This window comes from Maniola hyperantus, chromosome 9 (assembly GCF_902806685.2).
Source record: "Maniola hyperantus chromosome 9, iAphHyp1.2, whole genome shotgun sequence".
NCBI classification, from domain to species: Eukaryota; Metazoa; Arthropoda; class Insecta; order Lepidoptera; family Nymphalidae; genus Maniola; species Maniola hyperantus.
Window position 1 is genome coordinate 11492413 of NC_048544.1, and position 15751 is coordinate 11508163.

Here is a 15751-nt window from a genome sequence, read left to right on the forward strand (position 1 = left end):
ATTATACAAGTTAGTGATGATGCGGCCTTGAATAGTTTCGAAATCGAGCAACGCGGCCAAAAAATTTTTCACTTCAATAATAAGCAAGTAGGTAGGGTACGTCGTTTAGTAATAAACTTAATTTATATTCAGTACGCATAATAATCACTTACTTACCTAGTTTTCCTCGTTCACTAAAACTAGGCCGTAAACAAAGTGTACGAAATCACATAATATCCCCGGGTCATTGAGTTAAAGACCATTAAGATTAAGACCTTTAAACATAAGGCGTCATAAAAGTGCCTCATCATTTTATCAGTTGCGTCCAAGTTACGTCAGATTTTTCTTATTCTTGTACCTATATTATCTATATATATAAAAGGAAAAGGTGACTGACTGACTGACTGACCAACGCACAGCTCAAACTACTGGATGAATCGGGTTGAAATTTAGCATGCAGATAGCTATTATGACGCAGGCATCCGCTAAGGAAGGAGTTTTGAAAATTAACCCCTCTTCAATTTTCCGGGATAAAAAGTAGCCTATGTCCTTCCCTGGGATGCAAGCTATGTCTGTACCAAATTTTGTCAAAATCGGTTGAACGGTTGAGCCACGAAAAGCTAGCAGACAGACAGACACACTTTCGCATTTATAATATTTGAAAATTAACCCCTAAGGGGGTGAAATAGGGGTTTGAAATTTGCATAGTCCACGCGGATGAAGTCGCGAGCATAAGCTAGTTTTATGTATAAAAGAAAAAGCTAACTGACTGACTGAATGACTGGCGGACCTATCAACGCCTAGCTCAAACTACTAGACGGATCGGACTGAAAGGCATGCAGATAGCTATCATGACGTAGATATCCGCTAAGAAAGCATATTTGAAAATACAACCCCAAGGGGATAAAATAGGGGCTTAAAATTTATGTAGTCCACGCAGACGAAGTCGCGAGCAGATAAAGCGCTATTCTATAAATAAAATAAAAACGCAACATGCTCGACTTGCCTTCTTGTGTCCTAGAGACCGCTTTGTGGGACTGAGAACAGATCCACCTCTAGAGTTTTGCATCTCTCTGCCCTGGGTCGTGATCCGCCCTTGTTTTTTAGCCACGTAGAGGTACGATTATGTAGTACACATAATCCTTCCGATGGCAGACTCAGTACGTGACAGGTTGAGATGGCAATCATTGTACGATGCGGGGGGACGACCCGCACACCGCGGGTTAGCGCGGGTGTGCGGGGCGTTCCCTACACGATTGTCATTTCAACCAGCGCGCAGTAGCGTACTATACATATCTATAACCCAAACCAATTTAGAAACTTCAAAAGTTTTGAAATTGAAGGCAATTTTTTTTTTTTATTTTTTTTATTCAGATTTATTTAGGGAGGCGCTTATTAACTCTTCATTATTAATTGTAGGTATATTTTGTTGATATAGCTGCCCTAGCTGTGATAGCCTAGTGGTTAAGACGTCTGCCTTCTAATCGGAGGTCAGGGGTTCGATCCCGGGCACGCACCTCTAAGTTTTAGAAGTTATGTGCGTTTTAAGTAGGTAATTAAATATAACACTACACACTTACACTTGCTTTTACGGTGAAGGAAAAAATACGTGAGGAAACCTGCATGCCTGAGAGTTCTCCATAATGAAAGGTGTGTGACGTCTAACCAATCCGGACATGGCCAGCGTGGTAGACTACGGCCAAAACCCTTCTCACTCTGAGAGGAGACCCGTGCTCTGTAGTGAGCCGGTGATGGGTTGATCATGATGATAGTTTATTTTTAAAGCGCGGTGGCAATAGAAAATAGTATACTCTGTGAAAATTTCAACTCTCCTATACGGTTCATGAGATACAGCCTGCTGACAGACAAACAGAGGGACAGACGGATGGACAGCGAAGGCAATAGGGTGCTTGATATCTTTCGGTTACAGATCCAGATATTTGGAATTATCGAACTAAAAAATCCAATCGTGTTTTTATAGGACCCAAAAAGCGCATTTTTTAAAATAAATATTTTATTTTTTTGAACCACCGACAGAATCAAACAATACAAAAAACCCTGGGTTCCAAGTCATTATATTATAATTCATATTATAGGCAGCTACAGCAAGGAAATTTAGACGGATTAGACATGGATAAGACGCATAATTATAGAAATATCAAAGTTATTTTATTTATACTTAGCAGGTTTTCAAATAAAAGCAAAGTACATAAAGTTGCTATAAGTAGGATGGGCCTTAATTCAACCAACGACCTAATCAATGGACATAACTACCTAACTTAATCAGACATCGGTTAATCAATAATTTAGAAGTAGTTGTAGTAGTTTATATAGTGTAAGTAAATAATGAAAATGCTCAGTACCTACCTATGTATACCTATCTATCATAATAAGCGACCTATTCCCACTTCCGTGTTATAATTATACAGGCCAATATAGGTAGTACCTACCTACCTAAGGTATATTTTCCTTATATACATAATATGTATTTTTTTAATGTTTTTCAAACGAAAACAGCTGTATTAACTAAGTTAATGGCTCTAATAGTTTTTATTATTTGTTACAATAATATGACCCATAAAAAAACATTTTATTTTAATTTTACGACCCTAAAAATTAAAATAAAAAGAATATCTAAGTATCTCAGTATCTGTATTTATAGGCAGTAGGTAATAATAGTGATATATATAAACTTTTTATGGTTATTTATTTTATTATCAATGGTTAACAAATAAACTATTAATAAACTTAAATCTAAAATAATATAATAATATACTTATCTACTTTTTATGTATTTTCTCTGTACCTATAGGTACTTACCAGTAGCAATCAATGAAACGCACAGCCACAGAATTTATCTAAGCATCACGCAAATCGGTCAAATATCAATAATCGGTTTTAAAAAATCTGACTGAATTGAGAACCACCTCCTTTTTGAAAGTCGGGTAAAAACTAAATTTTCATCATATTAATTATAATGAAACTATAGCATACGGCATACCTACTACGGCGCAGAAGATTAGTAATTTAGTTCTAATAAGTTTAAGTGATTTAGTAAAAAGTGGTCATAATAAAAAGAATACCCGGCTGAGTTTGTTGTGGGCACCTGGGCGCATTTGGAACCCTCGTTGCTTTAGTTTTAAGTTCGTGTTTAGTTATCACCACAATCATCTTACAAATCCAAAAACCGACCATCAAAAAGTGTAATTTATTACCTACTAGCTGATCCCCGCGGCTTCGCCCGCGTAGATTTAGGTTTTTAAAGATCCCGTATAGCCTATGTCACTCAGGAATAATGTAGCTTTCTTAACTGGTGAAAGAATTTTTAAAATCGGTTCAGTAGTTCTAAAGATTACCCCCTAGAAACAAACTTAACGACATTACCTCTTTATATAATACAACGGGCCGTGCAGCAGAAATCGTAATATTTTAATTTCGCCATAACTTCAAAACCAAACGTCCAATTTTAATCATTCAAAGACCAAATATTATCTCCATAAACTGTTCTTAGTGATGAAATCATTTATTTTGATAAGGATTAATAGCATGAGTAAAATAAACGCGTTTAAATGTAGTCCAAAAAAAATTCAAGATTTTTAAATAAAAAAATGGTTGCTGTGCCTCACTCGACATAGATGGGTATAGTGTGTCGCGGACTTTTTTGTAGATATTTATAAGATCTACAATTAATTAGAACATTTTATGGTTCTATCTTTTATAGTTTAGGCAGCGTACGCAAAATAAGTAACTTTTCTGGTTGATTTTTTACACCTTGTGTCCGAAAAACCCAAATATCTTACGGAACCCTATTTTTTTCCAAAATAAAATATAGCCTATGTTACTCGTGGATAATGTAGCTTTCGAATGGTGAAAGAATTTTTAAAATCGGTCCAGTAGTTTTTGAGCCTATTCAGTACAAACAAACAAACAAACAAACAAACAAAGTTTTCCTCTTTATAATATTAGTGTAGACTAGATGATGCCGTCTGCGTAGATTTAGGTTTTTAAAAAATCCTGGGGGAACTCTTCAATTTTCCGGGATAAAAAGTAGCCTATGTCCTTCCCTGGGATGCAAGCTATGTCTGTACCAAATTTTGTCAAAATCGGTTGAACGGTTGAGCCGCGAAAAGCTAGCAGACAGACAGACAGACAGACACACTTTCGCATTTATAATATTAGTATGGATTTTGAACATATTTTTTCACTTTGACTATATAATAGGTACTTAGTAGTGCACAAGAATGTGCGCATAGGTGCATTTCTATTCCCTCACTCTCGTATAATCCTATAGAATGGGATTACCATCCAACACGGCCAAAGAGATATCAGGCAGAGGATGACCGGCTTTAGGTGCTCTGCGCAGCACGGGGCAATCTAGGCTGATACCTACTGAGACCTTTTTGACATAAAAATTCTTTGGAAAAGTTTTTTGGACCGATCCAGGAGTTGAACCCAGGACCTCATGATCTGCAGCTGGATAAACTAACCACTGAAGCAGTGTAAATACTTACTTACTTATAATTAGTGCCCATACAATTAAGTCCTTATTACAGATTTGCGTCAAACGAAGACATAAATGCACTTAGGTAAGTAGGTAGGTACATACCTAATCTACGCTTACGTTTAGTTACTCACATAAAAAATACATGCACCGAATCGAGGACCAGCCTGAACTTTAAAGTCGGTAAAAGTAAGTGATTTTTCTAACCCACAAAACTGGTGGGTATTAAAATCCTGTACATACCTAGTTACGTGATTCCTACAAGTACTTAGGTATTAGGTACTTACCTACTATATATTTTTATGACAACAGTTTTGACTATTCCAGTTCTTCTCTAGAGTTCTATGTGGTTTGTCGTTACTTACTGAGAGTGCGGTACGTAGATATCATTAGTATTATCGCGATAAATAAGCTCGTTTATTAGTAATTAGTAAGTTGTATATAAATCTGACAAGTCCAGAATCTGGCCAATACCTACCGAGTAAAGGTAAAGGTTGCTCTTAAATAAATAGAGGGTTTTCTGCTAATTTTAGGGTTCCGTACCTCAAAGGGTTAAACGGAATCCTTATAGGATCACTTTGTTGTCTGTCTGTCTGTCTGTCCATCTGTCAAGAAACCTACAGGGCTTTTCATCTTCCTGTTTAGAATAAAGGATCATTTTTTGTATGGATATTGGTAGCAATAAAATATTTTGTATTACTACTTAGATAGTTAAAATAAATGAAAAAAAACTTAGAAGCAGCGCGTTGAAATCTTTTATTGGTGTTAACGAACTTTGTTTATAATATTATATCCCCGTCACGCTATTACTCCTTTTGTACCTCCACGCACCCGAACTGTCTTCGGCGCCAACTCCATCATCCCTTGATTATGTAAATTATGTAATAAATTCAGTCAGTCACTCGATATCAACATAAATCCACCTGGCACGTTTCGAAAACTAGTTATTAGTAACTTAATTAGACAATCAAACTAATTGCGTAAAGAAACGTCCTCTGTGTACCTACTTATTAATCGCAGAAATATCTATCACTTTTTAAACATTTTTTTTAAACTATTCTTACTCCTAGGTTAACTTTACTATAGTTTTAGATTTATTCAATTACCATTGCACCTTGAATAATTTTTGTTTTTTGTGTTTTCACTATTTCGGAAAGTTTTAGCTACTTTTTGTATTATTTTACTTATATGATTAATAATTGTTCTATGTAAATTGTGTGAATGCGCATGTAGTGTTTGCTTTCAAATGATTTTACATACAACGTCATGTAATTTAACTTTATGTAATTTAAGATCATTTTTGTAAAAATCGCTAGCGAACCTTTTCAATAAAAATAAAAAATAAAAATAAAATAAATTATGACAAGCTAGCTCGAATACTTCATCATCATCATCAACTCATCGCCGGCTAGCTACTGAGCACGGGTCTTTTCTCAGAACGAGAAGAGTCTATCACGTTGCCCAAGTTCGGATTGGAAGACTTCCCGTTTGAAAACATTATGGAGCTTTCCTCACGATGTTTTCCTTCACTGTTATAACAAGTACAGTTATAACAGTTGTACTTCAGTATTTTTATGGTTTAAAACGCACATAACTTCCCGGATCCTTGATAAGAAACTGTGTAACTGGGCCGTTTAGTTCGCCAGCTCCTCAATTCATCCAAGGCACCGAATTTGCTCGAGCTGGCACTAAGTGATGGTCGATTATAGGTAGACCAGAATCTCATGGAATGAAATTCCAAATTTACCAACACTGTACTACACGAACACCCCATGTACATAGTATTCTATTGTGAATATTAATAATTCACCACAATATTCACCACAGTGCACTATGTACTTAGTACAGGATACTCACAGTGATACAGCGCTGCTAACTCTGGAATCCAACTTCAATATTTTGCATGAGATTCTGTTCCACCTATAACTTGTAGACTGTATCGAGTGCTGTTATACAATAACTTACATAAATACAGTTTACATCAATTAAATTGTCAGTTTGTTGTTACAAATTAACCGGAAAAAGACAGCCTAGTAATTAACATAATGGACCCTTTTATCGTGTCGCATTGGCAGACATCAGATACATTACATTACGGACGATTGGGTGGGTAACTTCCTTGTATTTAACTTCAGACTGAACTAGAGTCTGGCTAACGAAAAAAGACACCGGAAAACTTGGAAAAGCGAGGCAAATCAGTATGGCAGCTCCAAAATTAGTATGACAGACGGAATAACCCACAATCAGTGCATTCTAAGATCAATGGAATAACCTCATTTGATAGAACATAAATAAAAATAAGTAAGTATCAAATGTTATTCCAGTTCTGTCATACTCATTGTGGGGCTACGACACTGGTATTTTTTAATGCCGCGCTTTTCCAGTCTCTCCTTTCGTTCAAAGGTAGGTACCATCACCTCTAATTCCAAGGTAGGTATCGTCTTGTCTTCCCTTTCATCAATACCCGTAGGTACCCGTACGCATAATACCCGTACCTACGTAGTCGAATTTTGACGGACACTTACGAAGGGATTTTCCTCATCGCATCGTTTCTAATTCAAACTAGCCGTTTGCGCTACGCAACGCCTTTCCAGCATCAGTTATTTCCCCTCCACTTTTAATAATGGGCGTACCTTTAAGTCAAGAGTGAATAGGCATCTTCTAGGCCATCTTAGGCTGCATCATCACTCATCACATCGCAAATCTGATTGCAGCCAAGCGCTAAGATATAAATTAAAAAACATTCGATAAGAGAACAGGCTCTACTAGATTTTATATCTATGGACTCTAGTCATAATACTTATTACTCTAGCTTGTTAAATTTACTGTTCAATTCTTCCTGTTTCCAGTTAGTATTGACATAAATGCATGTTCATTTACTTAATTATTGCTTAGATGCACTATTGAACTACCTGCTCGTATAATAATAATTGAAACTGAATCGTATCTCATAACAACAGGTTTTTAAGTCTGAGTAGGACGTAAATCGTGTAATTATTTGTAATAAGTATAAGTAAAGTTTATAACTAAGTAGTATAAAAATTAAATTGCTTTTATCAAATTCTCTTAATTGCAAAGGCAAGTAAGTACAGTCATGAAGCTGTGGTATAGTGCCCAGAACGCTGGCACCGATAGGTAGCTGTTTGAATTTATCTGTTGCCTTGCCAGCCTTCCGATAACCTGGGGACCTAATTAAAGATGGGCGTTATTGGCTATTTCTGGCAACGGTTAATCAACAGTTATTTAGTTTCAATACCAATATTGATAACCGTTGCCGAATATCGGTATCAGAGTTGTGTTTCAACTAATTTAATATGCGCAACGCGCAGCGGTTTCCGTAGTAGTAACTAAACTAGCTGCCGTATCAATACCGTCTGTATAGCTAGCGCGCGCATATTCACTAAAATAAAACCAATTTTACTTTCATGAATATCGTGAAGTAATCACAACCTTAAGTTCATAGCAGCAAAGTTTAATTATAATGATCATTGACATAGGTCAAACTATAGTGGACGCCTGCACGAATAGTTTGCCACAATCCAGTTAACCAAAAACATTTCACGAAGATTGATAAACCAAAGAGGACCTTATCTCTATTACTCTAAGGCTAACTGTATTAAGATTGACAGATCAAAGTGTAATGGACAAGTACTTGTACAGTTAAGCCTTAGCGTAATAGAGATAAGGTCGGCTTTGGTTTATCAAGTTCTTAGTTACTAAGCCGGTAGCCAATAACCGCTCCTTCTCAGCTTTCAGTGAAAGAATGAAAGAGAAGGCATAATTATTGCGTTTCTAGTTACCAAAAAACCAAACAATGCATTGTCAGTTGCCAGTTGGCAGCGTTGCGTTGTCAGGTGGTTCGTCATAGATGTTAGCTGATAACCGTTGTTAGCTACGACAATAACGCTACGGTACGCTATAGGCACGGCAGCGGTTTTCAGTTAAGTTAAGCTATAGCGGACACATGTCTAGACCTAATAAGACTGGACGAAAGATCTATGAAATGAATGGCTATGACATACAGACGGACTGGACACAGCAAGGGTTTCGTGTTTTACTATACCATTATCATCATGATCAACCCATAGCCGGCTTACTACAGAGCACGGGTCTCCTCTCAGAGTGAGAAGGGTTTTGGCCATAGTCTATCACGCTGGCCATGTGTGGATTGGTAGACTTCACACACCTTTGAGAACATTAAAGGAGAACCTTTCCTTCACCGTTAAAGCAGGTGATATTCTTTAAGACTTTTGAACTTTAACGTTCTTTGATGAATCAGCCAGAACTTAACATTGAAGTCCAAATAAACTATGCGTAATGAATGGGTTTCATAATGGGTAGGAAATAAAAACAAAAGTTCTGAATCACTAACTGACTTATCTGCCTCAGCCCAAATCCTTCGACCTGAAAAGTTTGCACGGAGTTTCCCCTATAGACAAAGCAAGGCCGGTTAGGAAAGAGGACTTAGGTATATTTTTGGTGAGCCAAGCTCGGGCAGTCGCTTGTGCTACAGCTAAGTATAATATATTTTCAACATAGGTATTATAATATTTTTCCTCAAACAACAAACAAAAAACTTTCAGGTGTGACTTGAGAATGTGGCCTGTGCTAGCGACCGTCATTCTTGTGCTAGGAATCTGGCTGCGTTGGATCCACAAGAACCGCCGAATGCTGAATATGGCAAAACAACTCCCGGGTCCACCAGCATTGCCAATTATTGGAAATGCCACCTTATTTATGGTCGAGCCACTGGGTAAGTTGATATTTTAAGGTTATACGTCATCTCAGGACCAGGTCATCATAGTACATCAGAGTGCACTATGTACAAGGTACTTATAGGTCATAATAAATTATAATAATATAATAGGTGCTTTGATATTATCTTACAGAAAGAATTTTTAATCGACCATCAATGGCACTGCGTAGCGTGCTACGTGAACGTGACACGCTACGCGATTAACATACCTGAACAAATATTTATAAAGCAATCATTATTATCATTATAGTGAAATAGAGATCATTTTGTTTAAGAGTTTAAAGTTTCGAGTTTAATGTTTCGCGCCAACTATTTTTACATGATATTAAATTTTTTTTAAGAACTGGATTGACTTCTCTAGATTCTAGTTTTTTGAGCCATTATTTGATAATAGTATGATTCTACTATCTATGGTTCATTATGATTAATGTTGCCACCATCACGGGAAAATGGAAAATAAGTTTCAAACTAAAACAGTATGTAAAGTAATTAAAATAATCATATACTTACCTACCTAGCTAATAAAAATAATAAACTATTATTATTATGTTGCAGAGTTCATAAGAGTGATAAGAGATCTCATGATAAAATATGGCGGTGTGTTCAGAGTTTGGCTTGGCCCAGACTTGAATGTCGTTGTTAGTAATCCGGATGACGTTAAGGTGAGTAAAATAATCACAGATATATATGACTAACTAGTAATATTAGCTATTTGGTACAATCTCGGTACAATCAATCAATCTTGGCCAATCGTAAGTTTTTGAAGTGAAATGAAGTGCTTTTCAGTGCTTTTGAAGTCGATTCACTTTTTTACGTTTTATTAGCAATAATAATTATTTCTGCATAGTTAATTATTTTATTTTATTTTATACAGACTTATGGTAACAATATTAAAAGAGGACATTTTTTTAATATTATTTTCATTAAGTAATTAGCGTTCTAGGCACCCTGCATCGTTATGGTGGATTAGATGATATTTGTAATTTCGATAATTGTATTGATTTGTAATTTTCATATTTAATTATTATTAAAGCCTTGTTAGGTAACTATACTTATAACATAATAAATTGTAATAATTAAATAAAACAATTATAGCCCGTTTATTTAAAGATTGGATCGTGTCGATTAAAAATTAGAAACTCAACAAGTGGCAGACAAAATTTCGTAGTAGGTACGTGTATCAGTGACAAAAATGCCAACATACAGAATTTTTATCAGCCACTTGTTGAGTTTTTGATTTTTTTTAATTTTTAATCGGCGCCAGGTCCAATCTTTAAGTAAACGGGTTGTACCTACCTATTGCTGATTTCAGATTCTTCTTACAAATAATAAGACAACTGTGAAAGGACCACAATACAAATATATGGCACATTTTCTTGGCGGTGGGATTCTTAGTGGATCTGGTATTTTTTTATATCAACTTTTATTCTTCGAGCTTTCTGCTGATGATACATGATTTGATAATTACTCTCGTCAAAAATTAAGACTTCAGTGAAACCAATAGTATTATTACCTACTTAATCAAAAATATTTCTATAAAACTTTTGCAGTTTGTGTTATCTTTAATATTTTATACGATCAAGTAGATTCTTTCTAGGAAAAGTTGAGTAAAAATCTGTGGAACATTCAAAAAATTTCGTTCATGTGCCCTCGTATACGTAATTAGGCATTGACCTATATATCTACTACATATCTTATTTTTAAATGTATTTTGGATTCTACTTAATAATAATATTATGAATGTGAACGTTGGGATGCTTATTATTCCTTAACACCATAGTAGGTAAACCAATTTAGCTGAAATTCGATACAGAACCTTTATATACCCTAAATTATTAACAAATAAACTAGGTAATTTATATCTCGTAAAATCAAAAATGACATGGACGAAGTTGCGGGTATCTAGGTAGTTAATAAATACATTTATTTATAAATTTTATTATAAGTATTGATATTTTGATTAGTGTGTGTAACTAATTCAATGTAATTTTTTTGTAAAAATTGATTCACAGAATTATATTTTAATGATGCCACACAATTTTTTTCGCTCTATTAAATTATGAACATTTCATTTTGAAAGTGTTATATTGATAAAGCAGATACAATAAATACAAATTCTGCAGAATTTTATTGAAAAAAATATATAAATAAATCTAGTATCAAAATAGCAAGTGCCATTTTCACTGTGCCAAACTCACTTTTAGATTTCGTTGCACAGACTCTACCCAATATTTTAATATAGGTACCCCTTGGAGAAAACATCGTAAAATAGCAGCACCAAATTATGGAAAGCGAGCCATCAAAAGTTATGTCAATATTTTTAACAGTGAGGTTGATTTGCTGATTAAAAAATTTAAAGAAACACCTAAAGGGCAACAGATAGATATTAACAAGTATATTGTCCAAACAACTACATATACAGTTTGTCGTAAGTTATATTTTTAAGATCAAATTGAATTTAACGTTTATAATTAGTTTTGAATTTAACGTTAATAATTAGTTTTGATTGAAAAGTTTTGTAGCGTAGAAGTCTACTTGTAAGAGTAGACAAATTTTATATTTGAACTTTATCTTACGAGGAATTTTATTTTTTGTTTGATTTTTAGAAACACTCATTGGTCTATCTAGGAAAGAAATGTTGGAGGTGCCGCACTTACAAACTCTTATAGATGAGACTCCTGAGTAAGGCCTTGATCAATATTTCATTTAGATATAGTAGGTAGGAGGTGCCATACTTTGCTAGGTGCTACGACTAAACTTAAAGGTTTTAAGTCAAATCAAATCTGTTTTTGATTAGGTACCTAACTAGTCAAAATTATGTGCTTTGGCAGATTTCATTCTTCAGTCTTGTTTTTGCATTCATTGCTTATCTCAGATACCTCTTTGATTTTTGTACTTTTGGTATGATCATAAATAATGTTTACAGCTGAATTCATTTCATATTGCAGTTTATACGAACTCATATTCGATAGGATGAGAAAGTGGTATCTTCAGTTAGATCCTGTTTTTTGGCTCACAAAATTATACAAACGACACAAGAAATTTATGAAAATAATACGGGAATTTAGTATGACTATTGTAAAACATCGAATGGAGAAACTAAATTCCATTGATGGAAAAGAAAGAGAACTATTAAATTCTGGAGAGGATTCTATAAACAGTACACAATTGAGTGTTATAGACAGATTTATACTGTCACAAGAATTAGATCCTAATGAGTTGTTAAGTGAAACTTTCACTGTTTTTACAACGGTTAGTTCATTTAATTTCTGGGTTTTATGGCTTGCTTTAGAAGTTTTTTTAATGTTACTAATTTTTTTCAGAGTCAAGAAGCTTTAGCAAAAATATCATCAATCACGCTCTTGATGATGGCATTCCATCCCAAATGTCAGGTACCCATTATAAAATAACGCTTTAGAAGTTAATATAATAACTGGACGGGTTTAACCGAATCTAATCTTAATTTAATTTATTTTAGGAAAAACTTTATGCTGAAATAGTAAGTGTAATAGGAAAGAAAGACAGACCAGTAACGTATGAAGATATCAAACAGATGCCGTATTTGGATATGGTATTTAAAGAGGTAATCAGGTTGTTCCCGATCGCTGGTATGATGCAGAGGACAATTACAGAAGATATCACCATCAGTAAGTCTGACATGAACTGCTCTCTAATCTCTAACGCTGTCCTATAAAAATATGGTCTTTAATTAAACAATGTGGTGACCTAAATTAAATCACTTATAAGTTATAACCCGTTACACATTTTAAGGTACCTGCACTGTACCAGCTGGAGCATCACTGCTCATCCCTACGTATCACTTGCACCGCAATCCAAAATATTGGCCAAATCCAGATGTATTTGACCCTGAACGGTTCAGTCCTGAAAATTTAAAACTACGTAACCCATATTGTTACGTGCCATTTAGTTTGGGATCTATGGATTGCCTAGGTAAGAAAATATTTTCTTTTTTGGTACTTCCCGTTGACCTAGAATCATGAAATTTGGCAGCTAGGTAGATCTTATAGCTGACATTTGGGGGAAAATCTGAAAACGTGAATTTGTGGTTACATCACACAAAAAAAATTTAATTGTGGTCATGAACTAATAATTAGTATTTTCAATTTTCTAAGTAGGATAACTATATCAAGTGGGATATCATATGAAAGGTCTTCATCTGTGCATTCTAAAACAGATTTTTATTTATTTTTATGTATCATAGTTTTTGAATTATCCTGCAAAATGTCGAAGAAATACGACTGTAGTACGGAACCCTCATTGCGCGAGCCTGACTCGCACTTGGCCGGTTTTTTCTTTTACGTTAGTTGGTACCCACAATTTCATCTGCATGTATTAAGGTTTTAAAAATCCCGTGAGAACTTTGATTTTCTAGGATAATAATAATAATAAAATAAATAAATAATCTTTTATTTCAGACCATTTCTAGTCCATAATTAAAATTTACAACTATATATTTACTAAAGTTAGTATGTTAGTAACAATATTTCCTTATAGTTATGTTAGTAATGTTAGTGCTTACTGATTAAATAAAGTGGCCTAACGTGGCAGCTCTAAGCGCCCGGTGGCCACAGCCACCCAATGCTTAATTATTGGGCAGCCTATCCTCTCTTTAATTGCACCCAGAATGCTGTTGGAACTGCTACGAAGACGCTGTAGGAGGGAGGCCATCTTTTTACGGATGATGGCATGAAAGCCATCAGTCCTGGCCTCCGTGAACATTCCACTAGCGCTACAGCCCCTCGGCAGCCCCAGCAGCATTCTGAATGCATTATTGTATTGTACTCTCAGTGAGTTCAGCGCTTTTTTGGAGTATCTGACCCACAGACCGCTCGAGTAGAAGGATTGGCAAAACGCTTTGAATAGGGTAATTTTTACTTCTTTAGTACATCGAGCGAATCTACGTGCCAGCATATTACTCCTCACAGTGAGCGCTCTGCGCTCCCTTTCTATGTCCTCATTATCGCTCAACGCCTGGGTCACGATGTGTCCCAGGTATCTAAACGTATCAACAACTTTGAGTTCAGTGCCGTTGAGGCATAGCGGAGGCACATGTTTTGGCTGGTGTTTACCTGCTTTAAAAAATAAGAGTTCGCTCTTTTTCGAGTTATATTGCAAACCATGTGCCTCCGCATATCCCTCACAAATCTTTACCAGTTTTCTGATGGATCCGATTGTGGGGCCCAGCAGCACCATATCATCGGCATAGCTAATATTGTTAAAACAAGTTTCACCAACATAACAACCTACGTGTGTGCTGCTGAGCCTCACAATCAGCTCATTTACGTACAAATTAAATAACAAAGGGGACGTTAATCCCCCTTGCCTCACCCCGCATTCCAAGGTATATTCATCTGACAACGCACCAGCCCATCTCACCTGATTTAACTGATGACCGTACCAGAACTTTAAGAGCGAAATGTACGGCGTTGATACCCCTGCATTGTACAGTTTTTTCCAAAGCAAGTCGTATGACACGATAAAAGCCTAAGTAGATACCTATGTCTGTTTGCGGAATGCAAGCTACCTATGAATAGTGTGTACCAAGTTTTGGTTAAGAGGATGGGCCGTGAAAAGATTACAGATAGATAGACAGAGAGACACAATGGTGACACTGTGTCTCTCTTTGTCTATCTATCTGTAATCTTTTTTTGGTAATAATATGAATAGACAGAGTTCATCTCGCTCTACTTTTCTCATTTAAAAGGTTGAAAACAATCTTTTGTTATGGCGAAGCTCCCATGTTTTAAATAGCTAGTTAGTATTTTGTTGTTTTTTTTTCAGGTAGACACTATGCAGAGAAACTCGTGAAAACAATGGTAATAAGAATCATGCAGAATTTTAAACTATCCACACTCAAAAATTATGAAGATCTTAGAGTAATCATTGTGATATCAACAACACTGATGGATGGCTTTCATGCTATATTGACACCGAGATAATCTGAGGAGATAATCAACATATAATAATTAGTTAACAGCAAAATATCATTATAAAAAGTGCATGAGGATTTATTCACGTTCATATTTTAATAATTTTATTCATTTTGTTATCGATATTTTAAAAACTCAATTGAATTAAAAACAATAAAAAATAAGTACTGTTTTTTTAACGGCTGAAATTAATGATCAATTATCTGTGATCTGTCGACAAGTTACTTAGCAACGTTGTCATTTTTCCAAAAAAAAACTGTAAGTACCTATAATTTATAAGTCACTAACAACAACAAAATAGTTAACTATAACAACATCGCTAAGTAACTTTTCGACAAAATACAGATAGTTGGATTAATTATTAATTTCAGCTGCACGTTACTAGTTACTTTAGAACCTCTCTGAGCTACTCTTATGGGTATTATAATATTATCCACTAACGTTTATTTAGTTTCTTCAATAACTGGCAATACTCATAATATGAACAGCAAAGAGCAATCACACGCAAAATGCATAGACAATAGCAAAATGTTGGTTATGTCACTGTCAGTGTCGGTATACGTC

The 15751-nt window shown here is 35.2% G+C and overlaps 1 protein-coding gene across 6 annotated transcripts; it reads left to right on the forward strand.

Annotated features, from left to right (window-relative positions):
- The first annotated feature begins 4818 nt into the window (after positions 1-4818).
- Positions 4819-15345, forward strand: LOC117984943 (cytochrome P450 4C1-like). 6 transcript variants are annotated; one of them, XM_069500526.1, is made up of 11 exons: positions 4819-4855; positions 9064-9233; positions 9792-9898; positions 10549-10639; positions 11479-11664; positions 11843-11918; positions 12185-12488; positions 12560-12628; positions 12715-12883; positions 13008-13187; positions 15039-15345. In XM_069500526.1, the coding sequence occupies exons 2-11, from the start codon at positions 9077-9079 to the stop codon at positions 15194-15196; spliced, it is 1497 nt and encodes a 498-aa protein (XP_069356627.1). In that variant the 5' UTR covers positions 4819-4855; positions 9064-9076; the 3' UTR covers positions 15197-15345. The 6 variants fall into 6 exon arrangements, with proteins under 6 accessions (XP_069356627.1, XP_034827513.1, XP_069356628.1 ...); XM_034971622.2 differs by having other exon boundaries at positions 4841-4859; XM_069500527.1 differs by having other exon boundaries at positions 4852-4967.
- The last annotated feature ends 406 nt before the right edge of the window (positions 15346-15751 follow it).